The sequence below is a fragment of the Diadema antillarum genome, unplaced genomic scaffold (genome assembly GCF_040938485.1).
Source record: "Diadema antillarum isolate AM-2024a unplaced genomic scaffold, OU_Dant_1.0 scf00000143, whole genome shotgun sequence".
NCBI lineage: Eukaryota > Metazoa > Echinodermata > Echinoidea > Diadematoida > Diadematidae > Diadema > Diadema antillarum.
This window is the reverse complement of record NW_027271032.1, coordinates 2166318-2193401: the sequence shown is the minus strand read 5'-3', so window position 1 is coordinate 2193401 and position 27084 is coordinate 2166318. Positions and strand designations below refer to the sequence as shown.

At 37.6% G+C, this 27084-nt stretch overlaps 1 protein-coding gene across 1 annotated transcript in view; it reads right to left on the bottom strand.

The window, feature by feature from the left end:
- The window catches only part of LOC139721460 (copine-8-like), a 32688-nt gene extending 6388 nt beyond the window's left edge, over positions 1–26300 (bottom strand). Inside the window, exons 1-14 of the mRNA XM_071632776.1 lie at positions 26192–26300; positions 24000–24245; positions 20329–20369; positions 12855–12901; positions 11887–11990; positions 11043–11082; positions 9256–9329; positions 8544–8610; positions 7979–8082; positions 7144–7290; positions 4521–4596; positions 3226–3379; positions 1976–2157; positions 953–1080 (exon numbers count right to left, since the gene is read on the bottom strand). Of these exons, the coding sequence (XP_071488877.1) occupies positions 953–1080; positions 1976–2157; positions 3226–3379; positions 4521–4596; positions 7144–7290; positions 7979–8082; positions 8544–8610; positions 9256–9329; positions 11043–11082; positions 11887–11990; positions 12855–12901; positions 20329–20369; positions 24000–24088 (1253 nt within the window). The 5' untranslated portion in view covers positions 24089–24245; positions 26192–26300. The remainder of the gene's footprint in view (positions 1–952; positions 1081–1975; positions 2158–3225; positions 3380–4520; positions 4597–7143; positions 7291–7978; positions 8083–8543; positions 8611–9255; positions 9330–11042; positions 11083–11886; positions 11991–12854; positions 12902–20328; positions 20370–23999; positions 24246–26191) is intronic.
- Between the last annotated feature and the right edge of the window lie 784 nt (positions 26301–27084).

Genomic DNA, 27084 nt, shown 5'->3' with positions numbered 1-27084 from the left:
GATCTCAGGTGGTACATGTGTTACAAGAACAGTGGCGTAGGTCATGACCACATTCACTGCCACTTTGGATGAGGTGATGAATTCATGATCTCACTGTTTTGTAAAACAAGTGGAATCTTAGATCATCAATTACTTGTATACCATTCCTACTATCTCACATACAAATTGTATCTGCTGTTCTGTTTAAAGGATAAGTTCACCTTTATAGACATGTGGGTTGAGTGACTGCAGCAATATTAGTAGAACACATCAGTGAGAGTTTGAGCAAAATCGGACAATCCGTTCAAAAGTTATGAATTTTTGAAGTTTCTGCTCAGTCACGGCTGGATGAAAAGACTACTATAGCTTGTGATGTCACATGAGTACAACGATATAAAGAAAGAATAAAGAAAATTCAACATATTTCCATTTTTCTTGCATAACAAGAGAACACTCGACTTCTCTCTTTCACAAGGCAGGGGGAATAATATTACCCTTATACACACATCAGTAGCAAATCGAAGAACTGTGCACTTTATTCAAAAAATAAAGTTTTGTGAAATTCTCTTTTTATTTTCCTTATATAGTTGTACGCATGTGACATCATACACTGTAGTAGCCTTCTCTTCCAGCAGTGACTGCGCAGATACTTGAAATATTCGTAACTTTTGAACGGATTGTCCGATTTTCCTCAAACTTTCACTGATGTGTTCTACTAATATGGCTGCATTCTCTCAATCCTTATGTATATGAAGGTGGACTTGTCCTTTAAGTGACTCCACTCTTTAATGCCTAATTCTGTTTCAGAGCTTCTACAGTCTAATAAAATTAAAACCCGAGTTCAACTTCTGCAAATGTCCACACACATCTCTCATGTCCCCCACTGACATAAGAAACTTGATGAAGTTTGAGAAGGGCTACTTTGTGTCTTTTTTTCCCCATTTTTCATGTGTCTTTATACATCCTGCCTCACCTCGCCACATGGTTGATGATGGGAGCAAAGTTGGTAGGGCCGTAGAGTTGTACCGTGTGAAGTGCCCTCTGGTAGGCGTCCACGACGCCATCGATGCCGTTGCAGTATGGGTTATCATTCCTTCCATTCTACCAGGGACGAACAAGAGATCATACTGTGTAATATAGTGATGATGATGATGATGATGATGATGGTGGTAGTGGTGATGATGATGATTCACGACATTTGTATGGTGCCATATATTTGTTGTTACGAAGCATTCAAAGGTGCAGACTCCTCCAAGAGAGTTGGTAATCTGATTTGAGAGATACTACAAAATGCAAGTCTCATCCTATTGTACTGTTTTATTAGAAGTTGCTGTTTCATATTTGATGCTATGTTAATAAATCATTTTAAAGTGAAAGTAATCAAATGCAAATGTAGACTTGAAAGGTCAATGTTCTTTGTTTTTCTATGTGATATCCATAGTGCTGTTTCCACTCTTTCTCATTAATGGATACATCAGTGTCAGTATGTATCATTTTTCTTATTATGTACATCTTTGTATCCATTGTTTGGTATGTCATCTTTTCAAGCACTTGTTTCTAATTGAGAGATGATATCAAAATTTAATTTGAATCTGAAATACAAGTTTCATAACCATGCTTTTGATATACAATTTTCATTACGAACACTGAATATTCCATATGCTTTTACAAAATATCATGGGCAATTTGTTTTGTTTGTACAAGTTTAACTAGACAGGGTTTTCGTTTTGTCCAACATCAAAAGTTCATTTACAAGCAAAGAGTTTTAAGTGGCAAAAAAAAAGTTAATTACTTGTAGTGGAGAAAATATTCCCCTACTGCAACACACTGAAGGGAGTGATTTTGTGTAGGAAGAAACTTGCCTCAGTCCATATACACATATCTAAACAAGTAGAGAAGTTCTAAGCATTCTTAGATAACCCCTTCAATGTTGTTTCTTAGATAAAGCCAACCCCCCTTGAAGAATAGAAAACTGGTTGCCGATCTCGGCCCTCACCAGGTAGAATTCATGAGAGACGACCCCAGTCGGGGGCAGCCTGGCACCGAAGCCAAAGGCAGGGAAAAGCTTGTCTGAGTCGTAGTCCTGAATGACCTGGCCCACTGCCCTGAGGGCCCGGAGGTAGTGGTTGGGCTGGTAGGGATTCATGTAGTGCAGCGAGGTGGGTTGGCGTGGGTCACCTGTTCAGTGGTGAGGTAGGTAGAGAGCAGTACATCATAAAATTATCACTACCACTACCTCAACAATTGCTACTACAGTAGGGGAGAGGGAAGTGGGTTGATAAAGGTCATATGTTTAATGGGAGTGGCAGCCAGGAATCAGTGCATCATACAAACATCGCTGTTAAGTGTTTCCACTACCAAGTCTCCTACATTGTACCACCAAGACTATTGATACTATCCTTACACCATAAAAATACTAACACTAATGCCTGCACTAATATCAATGCTGCTGCAACTGCCAATACTGATACTATCAATAACACTAACACTAATTCTAATACTAGTACTAATATCTTTACCACCACTACAACTGTCACTTTTGCTAGTACTACTTCTACCTCTGCTACTGTCACTGCTATTACTGCGGTAATCATATTACTTCCACTACCACTACATCTATTGCCTACATTATACACAAATGTGCAAATATATCATCACTTTACATCTCAAGATCTTTATATGAAAATTGGCACTGGCTTTGGATTTTCAGTTCTACCTCCTTTTCTGCATGTATTTGATTGCTTCCATTTTTAATAATGTTATATTTGCATGTGAGTTTCCATTAAATACTGCTGAGTGGGCACATCATCAATCAGTAAAGCCTATTATTCTTTTAAAAATAAAAGATGAATTGCAAAAAATCTGAAGACAAATTGTAAAAGCAAGACAAAAAAGTAAAGAGGGTCGTACAAAAGTGACAACTCTGCAAAATTTGGGACTAACTACAACAAATTATTGGAGAAATTTCAAAGGCAAGTGTTAAGAAATAACTACACCTGTCACACTGTTGTCACATACACCTAGAAGTTTGCTTTTTTTGTTTTGTTTTGTTTTTGTTTTTTACACTTTCAATACTGACAAGAGCAAATGAATCTCTCTCAACAACCCAGTGGAAGTTCTGTCCAATTTTACTGGAAAAAAAATCATCATAATTTTGCATTTTTTTTTCTCTTTCACTTCAAGATGACCCTCTCTCTAGGATATAGCAATCTCTCTTCCATAGGACCAAAATATTCCACTGCTCACCATTGGATGCGGTGAAGTCGATGGCAACGGTGAAATTGAGTTGGCATCCTCCCTGGATGTAATCCAAGAAGGTGTGCTGAGGTTCAATGGATGCCGCTGTCAGGAAGATCAGCCCAGAGTTCTTCTTCTTTGCCTTCTTCTTTGGATGAATCAGCTGATTCACAGCAGATAAAAAGGGCAGCATAGATTGATTAAATTCAGCAACATCAGTTAAGTGCTGGCGAAATATCAATATCATTTAATACCAGGTGAATCAAGTGTGTATGTAATGAATCAATAGGATATGAAGACAGAGTTTAAAGGGATGACATAGTTTTAGTTGAGATAAGTATTCAGATTTTAACTTTTCGTGATATAATTACAAACCTCTTACATGAAATATCAAAGATAATACAATTCTTAGAGGAACTAAAAGCTTATTTGATTAAAATCTGTTCTGAAACGACTAAGACATCGAAAAATAAAGTAAAACAAAGTGGTCTTATAAAAGGTAGGTCCCACCTTTAATTCAGACTACATGTACTTTGTTTTTGGATATTTTAGCCATTTCAAAATCAATTTTAATCAAATGTACTTTTAATTCCTCTTAGAATTTTATGCTTTTTGATATTTTGATATAGTGATTTATAATTATCCTGCAAAAAGTTAAAACCTTAATTCCTATCTCAAGTAAAACTATACCATCCCTTTGAATGTTCAACAAAATTCTTTGATCAGACAATGACGAAGCAGCAACAGAAACAACTCACATGTATTCATGTATACAATTTCCTCCCTTTCCATATAGTATTTTGCCATAAAAGGAGTGTAAAAAAAAATTCCCCCTCCAAGTTGAGAAATATTGAATCACCATTGAGACTTCTGTGTCAATGCTGAATTTAGGTGTGATTGCATGTAGGTTAATTGTATTAAATCCTCAAAATAACAGACAAAACTTGAGCGCTAGGTGCATTGACAAAGCTCCTTTTCATTATTTGTCTGCTATACTACTTGCATTTGATAGTGCTACTATTACTCCTTTCATACTTACTAATACTGTTACTACTACTGCATATTATTTTTGACAATATCTTACTGATTCATTTATTCATATTCATCTGAGCACTGCCAGGTAACATAATACCCATTATACACTAAGGTGAAGAAAAAAGGTGTCATCCAAAGACGGATGCACCAGGTGAGGATTTGAAGACACGACCTTATGCTCAAAACCACTAGTCCATTACACCATTTACTGACACACACCAATACTGTACATTGTGATGGTACAGATGTTTGGATTGGACGACACTCACATGATAGACGTTTGAATGGCCAGGCCCTCGTGACAGCTCCCTCACTGTTGTCTCAAAGACTCCAATCATACTGTGACTGCAAAATACAAAAATCAGGAATACATGACTGCTGGGAAAGACCATCACAGATAAGGATGATATTATGTATTATATACCTCATATATAGATTCCTCTCATCTGATTGGTTAAAAATGGAGTCATGAAAATAGCTGTGCCCCATTTTTGATCAAAATGACGTCATGATTTACTGTGCCCGGGGCATAGAATCAGCTGTGCCCTGTAACTAGGTTTGGAGACAGTCGCAACCCCGTACACATAGATCACTCATATGTACGCACCAATGATACGACTGCCGCACTGTCGATCAGCGTTGATTACGTGTGCTGTAAAAGAGACTAGCGGTCACAGGTCACGATGAATTTGACCTTTCATTCACGTTCGCAGACGATCGACCTTCGCCAGTTCACGGTAGTAGCACATTTGTTTACAGCTGTCAAAATAGCGAGAACATGGCTGAAATTCAGAGATTTCACCTAGTGGATGATGAGGAACTCAAGGCAATGGATGCCGCTGCTAGCAAGAGTACTAAGCAACAAGTGAAGTTCGCAGTGAAGGTGTTTGAAGATTACTTGAAGCTTACTGGTATGGATTTGGCAACGGTAGTTGCACTGCTGAGCTCTGACCTGGATGATATCATTGGGAAGTTCTATTGTAGCGCACGTCAACAGAATGGTGAATTGTACCGCAAAAAGACCATGCAGGCAATCCGTTTTGGGCTCCAACGTTTTTTCATCAGTGAACGTAAATCTGACATCATCCTGCATGCTGATTTTGCTGGATCATCAAGAATCTTCAAGAGCTTCTCAGCAACATTGAAACAGAAGGGAAAATGATATGTAAAACATGAGATGGCAATAGCCGAGGAAGATATGAGCATCATTCAAGATTCTCTGGATGTATCTGATCCATTTGGCCTTCAGAACAAGATATTTTTGGATTTCATGTTGTACTTTTGTAACAGAGGACGAGAGAATCTGCGAGAAATGACATGTGATAGTTTTGAGGTAAATGTGGAGTCGCGTACTGGAAAGCGATACATAACTTTTAACGATACACTCACAAAAAACAACCGTGAGGATGATCTTGAAAAGAGCCAAGGTGGTGTGATGATTGAAACAAATGATGCGAGATGTCCAGTGGCTTCTTTCTTGTCATATGTGGAAAAGCTAAACCCAGAGTGTGAATGGTTCTGGCAGAAACCCAAGCCAAAAGTGCCAACGTCAGGTCCATGGTACTGCAACTCTCCCCTTGGGAAAAATAAGCTTGGTGATAAGATGAAGGAAATTTCCCTGATAGCTGGAACCCGCGTGTATACAAATCACTGTCTGCATGCCACTGGCATCACGTTTCTTAAGGATGCAGGTTTTAAAGACAGGGACATAATGTCAGTGTCTGGTCACCGTTCCGAATCCAGTTTGAAGCACTACGCAAGAACCGCTGAGAAGAAAAAGGAAGAAATGGTCCGTGCCATAAGTTCAACAATTAATCCAAACCAGCAACTCCACATCGCACCATCTGCGGGACCATCAGCTATTGACATCCCTTCAACTTCCTCGGTTGCTGATAACATTCCAGGCCATGTAAATCAGGATCTTGATCTGGAGGCAATCTTGTGTGACATTGCTAATTCACCAAGGGGCACAATGAAAATCCCTGTCAATATAACCAACACCAGTAGCCAGGAGAACAAACCCACCAGTTTCAATTTTCACAACTGTGTGATGCATTTTCATCAGAAGTAACTTCAGAAGTATGAAATCAGCCACCTGTAAATATGTTTAACTGTTCTTGACTGTGTTAAATTATTTGTGTTGGAACAGTTGGATTGATGGATTTCAAATGTTATTCATGTTGGATCTTAACTGTTAATGACTTTTTTGTGGAACTTGAACTTTCTGATTTGGGTGGATCGACACAGTAGAAGAGGTCATAATTTTGGTAAGTTCTAACAATTTTATTACATTTCAAAATCAAAGCTGATGCTCTAATTTTAAATAGCTTTTAGTCCTTGTTTAATTCAGGTAACCTTTTAACCAATCAGATAAGAAGAATCTATATTTTCGGTATATAAAACAAATAATGACAGCTTGATATTCGGGGCACAGTTAAAATTATGTAGGCCCTCGGTGATGTGAAAACCATAACTATGCCCTCAGCTTCGCTTTGGGCATAGTTATGGTTTTGACATCACCTTGGGCCCATAATTTTAACTGTGCCCCTCATAGCAGTTATCATTTGTATACTGAACAACCAGATTACAAATATCTGTAGACAATTATGCTCTGGATACTAATGGGGGAAAAACAAACCTTGCCAAAATATTGGCAACACTTTTTTGTCCTTGAACTTGTTTTGGATGCTGTCTGTTTTCTGGTTTATGACTTTAGTATCACCCCCCCCCCCCCCCCCCCCCTTCTGGCAATTGCCAACGACACTTGGAGATGTACGATAGGCAGCCAGAACTAAAGATTCTTGTTTTTTGTACGTTAGATCACAATTCAAGTTAAAGCAAATTGGCAATGTCAGCAGCTGGCTGGGATGTGGTGGATGTGCCCGTGCCTACCTTCCGTCTCTGTTCCAGTCATAGCATTCCACTTGTATCTTCCTGTCATAGTCACCGTTGCAGAATGACCGCAGCATAATGCTGAAACACTTCCAGTTTGGGTTTAGCGTGTTTTTGATGACCTCCGTCTTGTGGCAAATTGTGAATCTGTCACACAAGTGCATTAAAAATTCTGTACATAAAAGTTCGACTTACAAGGCATATAATCCATTTTGCAAACATCACAAAAGTTTGCATGACGGAACAATAACGTCTCCCAACATTGTGAATGAAATCTTATGATAAGACACCTGAGTTTTTTTTTTAAAGATATGAAAAACTAATCCCACGTCACTGAAAAATATGCTCCCCTTTTGTAGAAGAATAACAGTTGGAATTATTTTGAGGTCCAAAGAAATTCACTGGAAATCTATAGTATTGTTTTCCCTCTGTCATAAAGAAGTTTCCAGTTTTATCATTCAAAAGGAAACGTCTGAATTACCTACCTCAAAAATATACCAGCTTAATGAAAGGAATCTAATTTCAGGGTTGTGAAAGGGACACACAAATTTAAAAAGTAAAATAAAATATACAAATATTTCCGATATGTCAAATGCCCAATTAAGCCATAGCTCAGTTCTCACCACATTAAGTAGAATTGTTTTAAATGCCAAAGAATCTTTTTAAAACAGGAACGGGTTTCTCCAACCTTTTTGTGAACAAGAAGAGACTATGTAATAGTTGTGTAAAGAAACAAAGAAAGTTTATCCATTTACACTGAAATGATGTGCCCATTACCAAGTTTAAGCTATATGTTTTATCTACATGGACAGAATGCTTTGATTTTGATTCTTACGTGCCATCCTCGTTCTGCCTGGAGAAGACAAGGAAAGGGTCTGATTTTCCAAAGAAGTCTTTCTTGTCTAGATTTTCCCCCTTAAACTGCAGTGTCATCAAGTCCTGTGTTGAGAAGAAAGGGGAAAAAAATATACATGACACAATACGACAACTGCGTATGGGTGTCTATGTCAGTTCATCTAAAATTCATCTAATCAAAATGGTAAAAACAGTATCAACTTGGAAGCATGCAGATGTGTCCACTCAATGTATGAGGAAAAGTGGTGGTCCCTTGTGAAGCAGAACTTTCAATTCAGGGCCATAGACATAGCAGAAAAATTCAATTTTGTCATCTTTTTTTTTTTTTTTTTTTTTTTTTTGCACATGAAAAGCAGTCAACTTGGCACAAAGATTAAAACAGGCAAATTACAGTGTATACTGTACAAAAGAGATGCTGGGTACAGAGAGAGAAAGATCTCTTCCTTAACCCGTTGAGGATGAGCTGATTTTGCTAAAACACACATTTCCCATAGACACTTGCCCAAGTATACTGGAAACACATCCTCAAAGGGTTAAATACTCACTTTGCATTGACTCATCTCTTCTCCTCTGATGATGATCTTGCCACAGTCTTTCTTTTTACCTTTATAACTGAGACAAATAAATAGAGTGCAACAATAATGATGGGGAAAATGAAATTGAATTCAAAGTCTAAAAATCCTCTGAAGGCTTTCTTATCAAGGTAAAGGTCTTGCTTAAATGGTTCATTTTTTTTTTTTTCACCATTACGACCACACTTTATTATCTCTGATGTTCCTTCAGCTGTCTGACACAGTCAGCAATATTTCTGAGTTTATATTATCATATTTCATTAGTGAAAACGGGTATAGATTAATCATGTTGAAATCAGCACTGCAATATAATAATCTGTGCTTGTCAACATATTTCAGCTATGCTTTTCACACACGAATATTGAAATTCCATGCAAGATGTTACAACAAATCGAGTGGAAAACGCTTTTGCAACATGGAACTGGAATCAAAATCAAAATGCATAGTGTATCATTTGATCACATGAAATTACTTTTACTTGGTCAGATATGAAATAGAAAACATATACATGTGCACATCATTCGATCATATGAAATTAATCTAGCTTAGCCACACATGAAATGAAAAACAGACATAAAGTATGTACACATCATTTGATTATATGAAATTAAAATTACATGGCCACATTTGAACAAAACAAACAAAAACACACAAACATGATCATGAATAATTTCATACAACTTACTTCAGAGGTTGAACATATCTCCCTCCTGCTCCCATAATATTACCCATGGTACATTCCAGACTGCCAAGGAAATCCTGGTAGAAGAAAAGAGAAATGAGACTGTTTAAATCTTGGTCTAAAAGCAAATATCCTTTCGTAAGTCCTAATTGCACATTAAAATGACATTATCTTTCCAAAGGTCATATTAGGAATAGGAATTCTACCAATGTCTATTATTGTCCTTTCCGAAATATATTGTCCTTGACTGATAAACTTAGAAATTGGGATGATCTGTACAGAATGGGAGGTATGTTGGACATCCTTTGAAGTACTATCAACAAATCAAATGACGGCATGTAGGAATGAAACAAAGGGATGATACATGTAGTAAACATGGAGTATTTAATGGTGTTGGATATTTTCACAAATGTCATGCGCTCCACAAAACTAAAAACATTCAAATATATATTTGAGACATCAGAAAATGAATGCACACTTGATCATAAAATCATACAGGGTAAAGGTCACTGAAATTGGCCCAGCACTGCAAACCAACTGAGCATAAGTTTTCACTCTCCCAGTAAATACCTACCTCATGATATCACTATTTGACAATATTGTATAAGGATAATTTGCTGCATTTCTATGGCATTCAAACACACTATTTCAATGAGTTCTATACATCTCCCTCTGTTGTCCTGTGTCACTGGATTTACTTTCAAGGCAGCGCTAAGGCAGCATATTGTGCTTTCCATGAAAGTGAGGCAAATACTGTTTACAAATGACCTTGCATCACACAATCGACAAAAAGCCACCAGAAAAACAAACAAACAAACAAACAAACAAACAGATTTTGTAGATAAGGTTTAGTATCAAAGGGTGATATACTAAACTTTAAAGTGATATCTGACTCGGGCAAATTGGGAATTCCCAGCACACATCCTTAAACACTTTAATACACAATCTGGATTCCACCCATTCCAAATTTTACTCTGAAAAGAGGGACTTAGAGGTAAGGGTCTATCGAACTGTGCCGATTCACTACTTGCTGTGCACAAAGAATGAATTTAAATCTCTGGCAACCCCTGCAACAGGATTATCAGATTATCCTTAAAATTGGCATACTCAGTCAGCACAATTCATTCATGAGCCATAGCAAAGTATCAGTGCTACAGCTTTACCTCGCTTCTGGAAGGTTTTGTGCACACAATATCCTATATCACATGGGTAGAAAATGGGCCAAAAAAGAAGAAGGTAAAAACAATACAATATTCTTGTAAGATAAGTAGAAAAAAAGACAACTTCAGAAAAATCCCTTTTTGTACTTACATTTACAATTCAAATCTACAGAGAGAAAAAAAAATGAAAAAAAAAAGTTCACTTTTTCTGAACACACAACAAAGTTAAGATGGTAATCAGGCGGTCATATGTTCGAATCCTACGCGAGTACGTTTGCCCATTTCATCATGGCTTCTACAGAACATTGATCAACTCAGCGCTTTAATATTTCAATACGTCAATGAAGGGCAATTTTTGTCCGTCAGTTGAAATAAAAACAATTTCATGCCGATTTCATTAATTTGAAAAGGCTAATAATGGGCCTGCTTGACCCAAACCTCATATTTTTAGGCCATTTAGAAATCAACCCACGTGACTTTTTATGCAGGATTTGTGATGCATGGTCATATACATTCTCATCAACAGTCTGTAAACAGCAAAGTCTTTGTTCATAGTGCCTGTTTCATCCATCCATTGACATAGATCTTTAAATAAGGAGCATCCTAAATGAACAAACCCATATGACTTACATGTTTACTGAGGTCTGGGCTTTTTGAGTCAACATCATACCTGGATGACAAAACAAGGGTCAGACAAGCGCAAATGTTAGAGGGGAACCAGAGTGAAATGGAAAATAAAGAAAATGTTTTACTGCCAGCATTGGGTACTCTAGTGAGTAAACATACAATTGTATGACTATGAGAGATCTGTCAGGAAGAAAATGGGTGTGAACAGAAGGAATTTCTTCCCAGCCTCTGCACATAAAAAAGGCAACAATACAAATAAAAAAAATAAAATACTGACATTAATGAATACATATTGAATGACATATACTTTTTATGATGATATCAACAATAAAAATACAAACAACAAAATTCACAATATCAATGATGATGATGATATAGTAATAATGACTAAAGGACCACCTCTGTTGCTGTTAAACTAGCATGATAATAACAACAATATCATCACCACTCTTATCACCATCAAAACTCCAAAACTAATATACCATGTGGATGATGTTGGTGTGATATACAATGTACGAATATACTACCCCTTATTTGGCAAAAACATTGCTCACATCTAAAGACAGTATCGAAAATCTTCAATGTTCAGCAATGGTAATTGATCCGTACTCTTTGAAATATTAGTTATCAAACATTGGTCCCTTCTTTTTTTTCACCAGAATGCTGGTAAATAACTGAGTTAAAGATGAATTACAAAATCACTGATTTGGAGAAAATGATGAGGACAAATTAAAATGACAAATCTGAGACCATCTGAAGTTAAAAAAGAAACACCTTCATAGGTCAACTCTTAATCCATTAAGTTGCTGTTTGATGCTTCTGGAAAAACAATGACCCATGGACTTACAACTCAAATTTCAGGTGCTGGACCTCCTCAAAGAAGTAGTCGAGTACAAACTTCTTGACAAAGTTTGGATTCAGAGTGTTCATGATAACCTCAGTCCGGCCATACTGAAAACAAAAAAGAGGTAAAAGGTACAGCAAGAAATATTAATAGATGCGTATTTAAAAGCTGGTAAATCATAAATCATTACTGTTAATTGTTCTGGGATGTCATGTGACACATGTAAAATGTTGTGACCTGAGAATATGTACAATCAAGAAAAGTTGGGGAACTAGTAGGACAGCAATGAAATCTCCTTTTCAATAAAATGATGAGATCTATCCTTTGGTAGCAAATATGACTGAAGGTTGATTTATCAAAAAAATTTAGTATCCTATCAATCTCCCAGGTTCAATTCTTTTTCATATGATTATTTGAACAGAATTATGGACACCTAGAACAAAGATCAGCTATCCTAAGATTGCTTTTGTTTTAAAATTACATATATGACTTCTTGGTTTTCACCTAAATATTGATAATCTGAAAATGGCAACTAGATTTTCAATCCAAGAAACTGAAAGGTATTCTTGGCACCGAAATATGAGAACAAAATTTCTTTTTCTGAAGACTTCATCCAAAATCAAGGTTCTTTGAAAAATTGAGTAAATAGTCAGACCTGCTCTGTCTTGCAATTAGAAACTTCTTTTTGTTTACTGGACAAAAGCTTCAAAATTTATTAAATGAAGATTTCATTTCTATATTATGAAGACAAAGACTTTGAGAGACAAAGAAAGCAGATCTTAAGACAAGGACAACTCTCAGAAAGCTAAACATTCAAAACGAAATATGCTGAAGTCATTTAAATGATCATGCACTCAAATCAAGACATTTCAAAACACCATCAGCTTGAGCTATGCATGTACTCTGACCACTGAAAACAGCACACAGAATTCAAAAAGCTTATTGGATGAAAAAAAAACAACAACACCAACCTCGACATACTTGTCCGATCCGAGTGACTTCATAAAGAGAACACACACTGTGCAGGGGGAAATGATAGAGAAAACCAAAACAGTCATTCTCACGCCAATCTAGGAGCATTCACCATATTTTTCCCCTTGATTTCAAAATATCCCCCCTCCCCCCAAAAAAGGAATGATTCTTCAGCAATGATAATGGTGCATCTCTCAAGCTAAGGGGCAAAAAGACATTCAGCTTTAATACTGATTTGTGCATGAAGTCAATACTCTGTACATTGCTCTTGGGTGAAAATGGGGCATGTGGATAATAATGCCATGATGTATGTAATGCACATTCCCTCATTTATCCAACACGATGTCTCACGAAGCATGCTTTGCATGAGTCATTAGTTACATTCAGATGCTGATCCTTCAATTCAAGTTGAGCTAACTTTGAGGATAAGCTAGTAGTTAAGTACCATGTAGTATGTACTTGAAGTTAATCTAGAACTCGAAGTTAACTTGATGACAAGAACCATGTGGGCATGATAATCAACGAATTCAAAAGTATGAATGACCTCTTTGTGAACTCCCCATTCCGTTTAGCTTCCAGATCAACCTTCCAAATATATGAATACAGTGCCCTTCATGCTGGGGTCATCGCATCATCGAGTGGAACTTACTCGTCGATGATAAGTTTCGTCATGTGGACACGTGTCAAAGTTAAGGGGGCAAGACCTTATTCTCAAAGTAAGCTTAACTGAAGTTAAGGATCACCGTCTGAATGTAACTTATAGTGATGACAGCACATTCAACCAACATAAAATGAAGGGTCATGAGTGAAGCGATGAAGCTAACTTGCATCATTCCTGTGACTTCCACAGAATTGTTAGCATGGTACAATGAATTTTTAGACTGCAGTAGACATCACATTTGGCAGGTTTATTTCTGGGTATATCAAAATTTCTTCACACCAAACATTAAATCAGGCATTGGGGAAGGTTAACTAATATGTATTAATGCCCAAAATACAAAAGAAATTGAGAAAATATCAGTTGATATATCAATAAAAAAGCAAGATTCAAAAGTAAGCACATACACGTAACATTGATGTAGATGCTCATTAAATATTAAAATAACAATAAATAAGATTAGGATACTCTTACAGAATGAAGGCAAAATTCAAGGATTAAAGGTTCAATGTGTTAGTACCGCATTTATGAGTCTAATACCACATTTATGAGGTTAAGGTGTTAGCACCAAGATATCAGTAATTCATATTCAGCAGGCACATTCCATGCAAACCAATGGTTAGACTTCACATAAAAAAGTTTACTGATGCTATGATTACTCAGAGTTTATACATTTTGTCTCCCTTAATGAATATTTGATATAATATATATTCCAACAAAAATTACATCTTTTCTTTTTTCTTCATGAAACATTCATTTTCTGGTTGTTTTTGTTTAATGTTATGATTTTGAATGATATGTTTTCTGAATCCTGTCTTTTTTAATCCTGCACATATGGGCCTTAAATTGATTGATGCATTGTTGGATGAATTTCTGTTTTTAACAGGGCAGGAGGAAGTTCAGCTGAAGCCATGGTTCGAAAGAAATGTTCACATTCATGGTGAAAGGAATATAGGACAGGATCATTATCGAAGAAAATCTACAGGTCTGGGCTAATGAATACACAAACAAAGGCCAAAACAGCAACAACAACAACAACAAAACCAGCAGGAATGTCAAGTCAGTCTTTACACCAGGAATCACATATTAGCTTTGATGAGTGGTGTAGGCTACTTTATTTTAAATAGACAGAGACTCTTCCCGATGTGACTTAGAAATCCCCATTTCAAGCACACGCCACTCAGGCCCTGTCGGCATTAAATTCCGTTATTCCCAAACTTATCCTTTTGAAATGGCTTCTTCCAGTCTTCTTTTCTTCTCTCTCTCTCTCTCTCTCTCTCCTTTTATTTGATTTTTGCTAGCTTTTGTTGACATTGTATGAACTATGACCTATGTGAGTGCGTGTATGTGTGTGCCACCTATCCCACAGAACCCCTTTGTATAGAATCCCTGTAGGTATATTAATGACGGAAATCCTACACTGCAGAAGATTTCTGGAAGTACGCCTTTCCTGCCAGCAGTTACGCCACACACCACAGGCACAATGAATAGGAGGATTAGCGTTTTAGTGCAAAACCCTGAGAACTTATCTTCCATTGTCAAATGCCCAATTGTGTTTGGCTAAAAAAAAACCCAATGTGACCTTGGCAAGCAATGAAACTGAGTCAAGCTCCATGAACATGGCATTTCAGGCATTAGCCCTTATTCGTGACCACTGACTTTGTCCCACTGTAAAAAAACTTCCACTATTTCAAATTTGTCATCACATCTGAGTTTCAGAACTTTGAACATCGAATGAAGATTTTTCTTTGTTTTTAAAGTTTTACACAACCAAAATCCTTCATACCTTAATCCACATTTGGACACATCCTAATGTAATCACTATTTGTTGGCTTGAATTAAAGAGGGTTTCTCACTTCTAACTTACTGGTAGAAAAAAATAAAAGAGTCATTTTTTTTAACCATGGCTACTGCTAAAACACTGATCAATTCAGTGCTTATTTATGTCAATGTAGGGCAATTTGTCAATCAGTTGCAAAAATAAAGACAGCCTAAAAAAAAACAAAAAAAAAAAAACAACAACAACGAAACGACCCGACAAAATTTTTGACCCAAACTGTTCTTATATAAAGAATGTGGTTCAGAGCAACCTTGTCCAAAAATGATAATAATGGTACTACACAAGAAAAATGAGGGGAAATAGAGGATTAAGACTTAAGCATAACTATTGCACATTGTTGTTTTCTTTTCACAGGTAGTATAATTGAAATTCAGAAACCAAATTTAGACATTTTAACACATGTGCTGAATATCACTGACATTCCCACAATGTGCAACTCCAACCCACACAATGCTTATGGTGCAAATGCCGTAATGTTTTGTTTTCATGAGGATTTTTTCCTTAATTCCAACTTAATCTATGAGATGACGCAAGTTAGATGTTTATCCCTGGATATGGTTGGGTGGTGGTGGTGGTGGTGGTGGGAAGGGGGGAGGGGTAGGAGAGGACAAGCAACATGAATGATCATGGTGTTTGATCCCAATTCTAGAGATTTAGTTGTGGTATGGTTTAGTGTTCTCATTGCATGCACATATGATGTGAGCTGGGTAAGAGATTGAAGCTGAGTTTTCATGTGCCATGTACGGTGCTTCGTAAAATTCCAAACAGTACGAAAAGAAACAGTTCAACCATTGAAAAAAAATAACAAGATATCAGTTCAAACGCATCAAAACATTGATAGGGGATTTAAAGTAAAAACTCCATGCATTCTCAAGCATCTGCTCCAAAAAAACAAAAAGGATGCTTTTCCCCTCAAGTGGCAACGTTCTTTCCTTTGTTCGTCATGCAAACAATTGAAGCAAGCGATACACACCACATGTAAACCCAGACTCTGAATAGGTTGAAAACAGGTGAGAACGGACAGAAACTGTTAGTAGAGGGCACACTACGGCAACTAGCACAAGGGGAACACTCCAAACGACTTGTGCTTGATACTTAGGATTGTGTCAGCATGATCACTATTGCTTTGTTTACACACTGCATCTCCTTTTATCTTTATTGCTCATTCACGACATGAAGTTAGGCTGTCGTCGTATGCAAAAATTCCCTCAACTCCATCCTTACATGTCATCTCACAAAAGACACAAAATATTAACCTTGGTCTGCTTTGTTTCGAAGTTATGCTTATACCGGTACATAAAATGCTGCCGAGCTTGCATTTCTCTGTCACAGGTTATTTGAAACATACAGCAATATCATAATTTACTCCCCAATACATATTTCCTCAAATTAAGTCATGGCTTGAATCTCATGCCTCAATCCAAACAACCTTGGAAATTTTCCCTATGATGTCAAATGGGCATTCAAATGTATCAATGCAGATCACAGACTCTTTTCAACTCACAGAACTGCACAGCCTGGCACGTTTTGTACTTTGCTGTGTTGGCTAACAGTGATTTGCCCAAATATGGATTTCTACATATCATCTGGGACACAAGTGCCAATGCTACAGATCAACTTTTCTTTCTCCATCCCCTTCCTCAACAGGAAAACAAAACAGATAAAGTACAGTCAAATAATCACAGATCTTTGTAAAACAATAACAAGTCTATGAATGCTTCCCCTGCATTACATGCTTGTACTGGCTTGGGACTTTCTATGTTATGCTTTCTTCGATCCCCCCCCCCCCCCCCCCACAATTTTCGGTACAATATTTCTGCAAATGGAGGACAAGAAATGATTGACATTTTAATATCATCACAGACTCCACAAAACTCACTTGGGAACAAATTATGAAAGAGAAAACATGAGAAATCATAGCATGAATCTGCAGGGAAATGAAATGAGAATTGTAAATGAACATATTGCATGTGACTTCCTTGCCCTCTGACTGGAACATAAATGTAGCTAAGAATGCGAACTTCTGAGGCATCTACCATGACACACATTCTGAAAGAAACAACCATGTTAAAGCCAAAACATAGTTCATATATGCCAGCAGAACTGTCCATTATCGCTCTGAAATATATGTGTATATCATGCATAAGAAATGCATGAAATAATGCGGTAATAACACAATTTCAGTTGGGTAACGACAAAGATGTGAAATGTTAGGCAAAATGGTTTTCTGGAAGCCAATAATCTCGGAGCTTACCCAATTGTGGTTGCTATAACTTTTCATAATTGATTATCGGTAATCAACAAATTGAGCCACAATGATAATTTCCATCGATCTTCCGTGCTAGCATGCAGCTTGTTGGAAAAAACGATCGCAAGGGCACAATCGATCATCATGTTACGTTCCATCATCCCACAATGCTGAACACCGGAGGGCTCTTCTGGAATTAAAGTTGTGTACTACCATCGAAATTATTCCACACTTTTTTATATCAAAACACTCTAAAGCAACTTCTCATCCTGGCAAGTCGCGTCAGCCAGGTAAGTTTCTCGGTACTCCCTTTTTGATGTATCAAGAGCAAATTCCATATCATGGCAGATGAATTTGGAGCCCTTCTGAGAGCTATGTTTTGGCTTTAAACAAACTTTTACACACACAGAAGCAAATAGCCCACACTCAACAAATGAACAACAAAAACCAGAATAGATTTTCAAGATGAAAATATCAAAGTTTGCATGTGTACATGGAGATCATAAGATATCATGCAGGTGTTGAAATGCTTTAAAAAAAAAAAAAGGCAGGGTAGGATTAAAAAATTGTGGTGATTTAGCCACAAGTGATGCAAACATTGTATGCTTTTTACTCGAGGATAAAACTGGTAAGTCATACAATGAACTTTGTAATATAAGCACCACAACCCAACATTGCAAGTTCATAGGCCACCAAGGGAGGGGGGGGGGGGGGGGGGAGCATTATAAACTGCATCATTTTGAGAAGAAACTTGTTGCAGGTATACTCTTTTATTTTTACTTTTACTGTCTCAGCAAGAGCAACAAGAACTGAACATTTGACAAATTTGACACATTTGAACTTGAGACGCGACATATGACATATTCTACCGAACATATAACCAGTGATCACTGGATATGCTGTGCAGATAAGCTGGAATGTAGGATACAGCTAAGTTCACAAAAATAGCCAGTTGAAGCCAAACTACAAACATTGGCATATGAAAAGTGCACAGACCTAGAGGGCCATTACTACCAGCAAAAAAAAAAGAATAATAATAATAATGATAATAAAATAAAACAAAATAACAATATAATAATAATCAAATGAAAAAAAGTAATAAGAATACTAAAAAAAAGTCATACAAAATTTAAGACTGGCAAATGATAAAAGTTTGGTTTCAAATTTCCTCTTTTATGTTGCCTTTTTTTTACTTTAGTGAGGTGATTAGAGTGTGCCAGAAGATTTATGACAACGGATGATAGAGCTTACCATTCCAGTAGCATTTCTGCTTTGATTAAAACTACGGCTGACAATCACACACTTTGTTTGGAAACAAGATGACTGAGAAAAGACAGACAGGGTAGGTTAGGGGGTCATGGATCAGGAAGGATGGGTGGCTGGTTGGGGGCAGAGAAGTTACATGTGTAGATTGGGGACCAGTCTTGCAACACTCCATTTTAGTCATGTATTAATTTCATTGTTTTTTAAACTCTTCAAATCACTCCTCAAACGCATGCATGCATACTATTAGAAGTGTCATGCTTTCATTGCTCATGTGTACGGCTACTGGGTCACTGTTATTTTTTTTTTCTTCTTTTTCTTCAGACGGAGGCAGACAACCATATTGGCTGTTTGTTCCATTTTTTTTTTTTTTTTTTTTTGGGGGGGGGGTGTCTTTAAAATAGCAAAGAGGATTTAGGGAGACATGCAATGAAGCAGTAATCTGCCTGCATATATGTAAACTCTGATCAAACACTGGGAATCCTGCATAGAATTGCCATTATTTGGTCACATCTTTAAGAACGACAATAAAAAAAAAAAATGACAGCAATTAAAAGACATTTCTTGCAAGATTTCATATAAATGCACATCTGAAGCCGGCATTATATGATGAACATCAGGGTCAACACGTGCCAACTTTGCAAGGAACTCTGCACTGCGTTTACTGACGAAAGAGGAAACTGATCACACATCATATTTGTTCTGCTGATTCAAATCACATTTTCAATAACGCTAGGATAACCACAGGTCAGGTACATGTAGAAATTAATACTGTAAACGCAGACTTTTTTGCGCTACATTAATCTTATGCATATTTCACGCTACTTTTGGCGAGTGGGCATTCTATACCCTGCAACAATGTCTTCACAATTTTCACTGCACATTTTGAATGGGTGGAATCATGGGGCTTTGTGAGTGGTGTCTCCCTGGTACGAGTGTGTGTCTGTCCATGTGCCATAGCAGTATTCATTGGAGCACGTTTGTGCAGTAGTTTGAAGTTCTGTGCATGACATATGATAGCACAGCACATCAATTCTCCTGCAGGGAAATATTGATTAAAATTCTGTCTTTTCTGTGAATTGCATGAAAACCTAGGAGCATAAAGCAATTGTGCTGCTGGAATTCAAGAACATGGGAATGTGTTTTTGCACCACTCAGCTTGTAAAATTGACCGTTCAAAAATACCTAAGTTCACAGTACTGTACTGAGGATGTGCAGGGAAACCCATGTTATATTGTAATCATATCATGCTTGTTTAGTCAACCCGCAGTTTCCAGAACCCTGGGCATGTCATGTACTGAATAAGTGAGAATAAGAATATTTTGGAAGTGAAGGGGTTAAGCGTATTTATATTCTGATTTCCTGCTGTGTATGTTCTATGTTGTATGTGGTTGGGAGTAAGGTATGGCTCTTCTAGCTACTACATTCATCAGGAAAGCACTGCATTAACTCGGTTCAGCTTACGTGGATCACTTTTTGAAAATGTGTCCATGTCCAGAAGCTTTCTGAAAGAGAATTAAGATAACCAAGATGATATTACAGGATAAGTTTATCATTTACATCAGGATAAAGCGTTAACAAAGAACATTTTCAACAACCCTCCTGACCTTGTCACTACCCCTCTCTCTCCCTTTCTCTCTCACTTTCAAGTTTCTCCCAATGATGTCCCACTGAACTTGCAATGTTTCCATGGTCGTGGATAAATTTGCTGTCATCTCCTTTCTCTGCTTTTTGATTACATTTCTGCCTTTTCTTTTTCTTAGATAGTGGCAGACGATACCTCACTACCTTTGCTGTGAGAAAACAAACACAATCACACACATAAAAAGGGCCAATGTGACTGTTATCAGTGGCTGAACACATTAAGAGGGTGGTCCACATGAAGCTTCTAGCGTGTCGCGGCAACATGCTGCAGTTTTTGTGCCACATTTAAGCGCCATGCCGAGAATTCATAACATTCTAGATTGAGATACTTGCCAGAACATGCAAGTCTGTGGTGTTCTAAAACTTGTTCTAAAATTTGGCTACACACATTTTTTATTTATTTTTTTATTTCATTTTTATTTTAGCAATGGACTAGAGCTCTTTCACTGCATGGTCAAATGATTAAAAAGTTGGATTTAGAAAGCACCTACAGCATATCTACCACCCAAGAACTCAACCCCACGGCAAGCAATATCTTTTAAAGCGACATGCTGAAATTTCAAATTGTGAACTACCCTGATAGCAACATTGTTTCAAGCCACCAACGAATGAGCAGAAAGTGCAGTGACATCAACATTAACATGAGAGGAGTGAAAGGAGATGGGTGTTATGTCCACTAATGTGTGGTTTAGAAGAGGGGATAGGCAGTGCTTCATTTAGCAGTCTTACCGGGATCTGACTGGGAGACTACATCCGTATCAATGAGCTTTCTGTTTGGGAGAGAGATACAGTGACATGTATTGGGACAGAGACAACGCATCTTCGTTACTAACGAAGACTAATCCACACAAATACTGTCAAACCTGTTTTGAGTGGTCAGTTTTGTACTGCAGCCACTACAAACCCACCTCTCGAAGGATGATCATGCACTATACATCTTGGGTGTTGCATCCAACTGACTTTAGTGGCTAGTGGTTTTCTTTTCAATCTTCCTTTCAATTTACGGTCATTATCTAAATTTTTGTAGCAGCCATAGAATCCTACATTAATAGACCATGTCTGTTAGCATAATAGTTATTATCTTTGTTTCTGCTTTGAGAAATCTGCATCTCACAAACTAAAATGTAACCATTCTTTTTAAGGGTGAACCAGATTGATATCTCAAAAATATAAGAAAATGTAGACTTGTTATATCTGACATAAGTAAATAAAAAAAAACCTGATGACCTTTGCATTGTTTATGTAAATGTTTGTGAGACATGAATGTGAAATCTGTCATGGCTGATATCATTAGATACTATCACAACAATCATAATAATCAGAGTACTGAATTGAGCTGTCTAGATAACAGCCATCTTTGATGTTTTTCCCCCAAGCACCCACTTATATGCAGGTCTGGTCTGACTGTATTTCAATGTGCACCTTGTCTGTTTGACCATAGAGTGAAGGTCTGCTTGGTGTTAGGTTAGACTGGCTGGCTAATATTGTAGAGGCAGACTACCATCGTTGCTGCTCAAACAAACGCTCAGCAATTGTCATGATCATTGAGGCAATATTTGCATTCTGTATGTCACGCAGTGTATTGAACAGTAACCCAAGTTTCGCTTTCCCTGCCTTCTATTGCAGGACAGAATCAGTTGTGAAAAGGAAAAGTGACCTATTCTGTGCATTTGTGTGCATTCGTCAAATCACCATCTACAAAATGGAGAAAATTGCCATTGGGCACAATGAATCCAGTAACTTCACGAAGGATGTTCTTATTTAATATTTCATTGTCTCTTTTACAAGAAATCCAAAGTATGTTCTTATATGTATAAAAAGGTGCAGCTTGCTAGACAAGTCTGCTTTCTTTGCGTGACAAATATTACATCTCTTCTTTTTCATCATTTGAACTTTTGTATTGCTTTGATGCAAAATTTACATCTAGGAAATTGAAAGAGAGAATGAACATAACACCCCAGCAAAGTAGTATGCAGCTGACATCTACTGTAAGAGTAACACTAAAACATTACACAAGAAACACTATGGTCATACTAGCTAAAGAACAACTGAGGCAACTAAGCTCTCGTGGCTCTGTGGATAAGGCCATTGACTCTACATCATGAGGTTCTAGGTTCAAGGCCCCTAGGGGCACCTGTGCCTTTAGGCAGAGTCCTTTAACATTATGTAGGTCCCTATGTACTGTTGGGTCCTTCAGAAGGGATTTCAGGCTGTTGATCAAGTGGTAGCTCACTAAGTCTTTAAAGGCTTCGTTAGTAATTGCATAAAATATATGCCAACACAAAAACTTTTCTAAGGAGCGTATCACACTCTAAATGAGGTGATTTCACTGATGCTCACAGAAATGGGTACTACAGTCTTCAAAATCTGCCAATTTTGCTTACACTTTCAGCAAAGTGTTGTATTTTTGCTGCATATCATTTAAACTTGGGGACTTGGAAATTGACAGAGACGGGAATAGATCATGCAATAGTAAAATTAGTATAACAACCTTCGTGACAATGAGTGTGATCTTGCAGCCACTTTCCACGTTATGTGACACCAGCACACTCTTTAAAAGAGGAAAAGCTATACTTTTCACGCATGACAGAAGACATAAGATTTAGAGCAGATCATGCAATAAAAAACAATCAGACGAACAAACCCACATTTTTTTTTCTTCCCAACATTGACATGGAGAAGGACAGAAGATTGAATACATACATGGTGTGTGCTTACTGTGGCAGAAATATGGATATTGAAAGGTTTGGTGGACAAAAGTTTGCTTTTATTTACAGCCTGAACAATCAAGGGAGGGTGCCATTCTCATGGAGGGAATTTCCCTTCTGCCTTTACACTGCAACTCAAAGTTTGTCTTACTGTGCATTCGCACCCATCTATGCCAGACATCACGCTTAAATACAAGTAATGAGACATGTAATGGTACGCATCTCCTGTCTTGTTCAGCTGTGTGGCTTACAGGTTTCAATCTTTACATTGAACAAGCTTTACTGACCAACTTGTGCACAACAGCATCTTGAGGCAAACAAACAAGCAAACAAACAAACAATAAAACTAGCCTGCAGAAGAAATGATACTGAATTCGGATATCCAACTTTAGCTTTATCAAATTTGGCATCATCATGCACCATGAACAGTCACTTTCCTGCACGATAAAGGTTATCTTGTTCCCTCACTAACCTTTAAAACAATGTTAATCTCTGTTTTGTATTTGTTTAAACAGATGAAACTGCAAATACATTATGATTCTACAAGGTTACAGGGTATAATTTGCTTTTCTTAATTTTTATGGATCTGGTTATCCTGTGACATGCTGAATGGTACCGTAACATTTGATGTTCATCACTCTTCTTAAATTTGTGTATTTTAATTTTTGCTCGATCTGATGAAGATGCAAGTGTTTGCTTGTTTGTTTTTAATGATTCTACATGAGATAAATACAATGAAAATGGACATGAAAGGAAAACTAATTTGGTGGTAAGTGCAATTACCTGGCTGATACTGTGAGCTCCACTTTTGTTGCTGGGATGCTTTGTTCTGGATCCATCATGAAGTTGACGTCCCCTGGACCTGCCATCATTGTGGCTTGTTCCTGGTCCCCTCTGTTGGCCCAAACCCTCAGTGGGAACAACTTCCTCAGCTGCCTGTGAGTGATGTCAGACGCTCCGGCAGACAGACTCACCCGCGTCAAACGGTACTTCTATTTGTACAGACAGGAGCCCGCCCCCTAATCAGGTCTGGAGAGGAAGGATTAAATGATTTCAGGTCGAATTACTGGTGAATGAAAGTTATGTTTGTCTTTTCTTCTTCTTTACCTCCCTTAACCTGTCGAGGACGAGTCCCGAAAATACTCAGGCAAGTGTATGTGGGAAATGTGTGTTGTACATAGCAAAATCAGTATATCCTCAACGGATTAAAGACCTCAAGAGAAGCTGCTCTTTTAAACTATTCAACTGAATACATTTCAAAATAAACATGAAATTCAATTACAAACATCGGTAGATGGAAAAACTTGTCTGTCCGAAGGAGTATTTTATCATTTTTTTTTTTACTTTTATGGCTCTCCTCCCATCAGTTGCTCCTTTGTAATGCAAGCCTCATTCATTCTTTTATTGTTCCGTGTCCCTAGCCCCACCAAGTCAGTGCTTGTTGAGGCTAAAGTTACTCGTCAGTAACTGATTGTTTAATAGTGAATTACTTTTTTTTTCAACTTTGGTATATATATATATATATATATATATATATTTGAAAATGTTATTCAAAATCTTATATGTCAAACAGGTAGACATAGTAGACATACATTTGCTTATTGCACTACAGTACAAAGCATCCTTTCGCAGTCAGATGCAAATCCTGGTTGGTATCAAATGTAGGAAAAAGTACACTTATTGCCAGTCCAAGGAAGATTTAAACTGTTTAAATCCAAATATAAATCCAAATCCAAATTCAAATATAAATCTTAATCCAAATCCAGAGCACAGGGTCTACCACAAAATGTTGATGTGTCGGATGGTCTCAAGGCTGTCAATCTCTGTAGTGTGGATTACACAAATAAGTAAGCACTGAAAACCTATCTTGATAGAATGTCAGCAGTACTACTTTAAATTCTGATGAATGCCCGTTCTCCCAAGCAAATAGTGATTGAAAAGGACGACTGATGGCTGGATACACACTGCTGGTGCTAGTAAATGTATGCTCACAGACAGCAGGTCCAGGCTAAAAAAGTAAAATCCATGATTTGTTGCTAAGAAAAGGCTGGCAACACACCCTGAATCTTGGTCCTGTTCTGTGTGAGTTCTTAAATATGTGAGAAGGATAAGATATACCAAAGAAAACCACAATGTATATTCCAACTGTAGAGTAGTAATAGTAGTACAGTGTTGTGGGTGGAACCTTTCTCGACAGTAAATAGAGTAGTGCAGACTACACAACTCGGTGCAACTGCCTCATGATCACGACTGGTAGTACAGGTACAGTACAGGCTGCTGTGCTGGTGTTTACAGCAGACAGGGACTACTTCAGTATCTGGTTTCTCGTGTTGGTCTGCTGATCTTTAAATACAATGACAGACATTTCCCTGAGCTTGGAATTTCCCCTCATCATAATAATACTAGTAGTTTGACATGTTCGATGTTCGGTACATTTCCACCACTGACGTTCCGTTTGCTGCGGTCAACGTTAGCAGCGACGCGATGACTCATATTTCCCACAGCCGCAATTAATGTATTCGTGGTGTTGCCCAATACCTTAGTACTAGTAGATTGCTTGTACAACGTACAGCATGCATTTGCAAATAACATTTTTTTGATAACCAGCGATAACAATTGGGCAGAACAGAACAATCACTCGACCGAGGCAGGTTGCGAATTCGCGTCATGCAAAGATTCTGTATCGTCTTTACTGTTTGAAATTCGCTATGAATAACGATGTTACACACTGCGTCTATTAAGATGCAACAAATCAAACGTCTAAAATCACAATCTGTGCAATACAATGACACTTGCCACACCTATCTGGCACTTGCAGCAACGTCACCCTAGTCCCATACAGCATATTTCATGTTGCGCGCAAACTTTCGCGTAATTTTTCTGTTATTTCTCAGGTGGGAGGAAACATGTTTCAATTATTAATAGTGAATACTAAATCAAAAAAATAATAGTACAGCGTATTCATCAGGCCTCACCTCAACTGATTTCTTTTTATGCAGCAAGCTTCGAGTTGTACGGAATCTTTCGGCAGTTCTTACCCTCGCTTCGCTTCGCTCGGAGCTCCACAGTCGATCTCGCCGCTCCACAGTCGATCTCGCCGATCCGAGTGACGCGGCGAGTTAGCTTTAGAGACCGCAGCACTAGCACTGATGGTCAGTGGCTAAACCACCGAGCGCAGCAGAAATCGGGTACAAGCGTACTACAGCACAACAATGCCACCGCGTATTGCCACCGCAAATCGGAGTCATGATCAGGGAAGTGAAATGGCGAGGAGTTTCTTCGGTAACAAGGGTGTGGACAGTTCTGGTCGAAGTGAGGATTTAGCATTTAACTTTTTGTGAGATATTCAGAAACCACTCTGAGCTGTCAAAGAGCATGCAATATCATTTCAAGGGGTATCAAAGTTAACTTGATGAAAATCGGTTTTGGAATGGCTGAGATATCAAAAAAAAAAAAAAAAAAAAAAAAAAGGTGAAACAAAGAGACCCAAATAAAAGGCGTGGCATGTCGAATCTTATCATTATCACTTTTTTTTTTCTTTTTGGTTGGATATCTCAGCCATTTGACAACCTATTTTCATCAAATAAACATTGAATCCATCTTAAGATTGCATGCTCTTTCATACGAGGTTTCTCATTATCTCACTTGGGAATGTTCAAAACATGAATCCATGTATACCTAAACCAGTACTGTACAGTCCCTTTAAGTTTCCGTCGTGAATACATGTACTTCGCCAAGAATACTTTCAAACCAAGAAGTAAACAGAAAATTCAATCTGTTCTAATATTTATCGTTGGGGAAATGTTACGCGGAGGTGTCGTGCATCGGGGAGACTACGTCTGGGCTTCACGGAATCTTACGTCTCGTG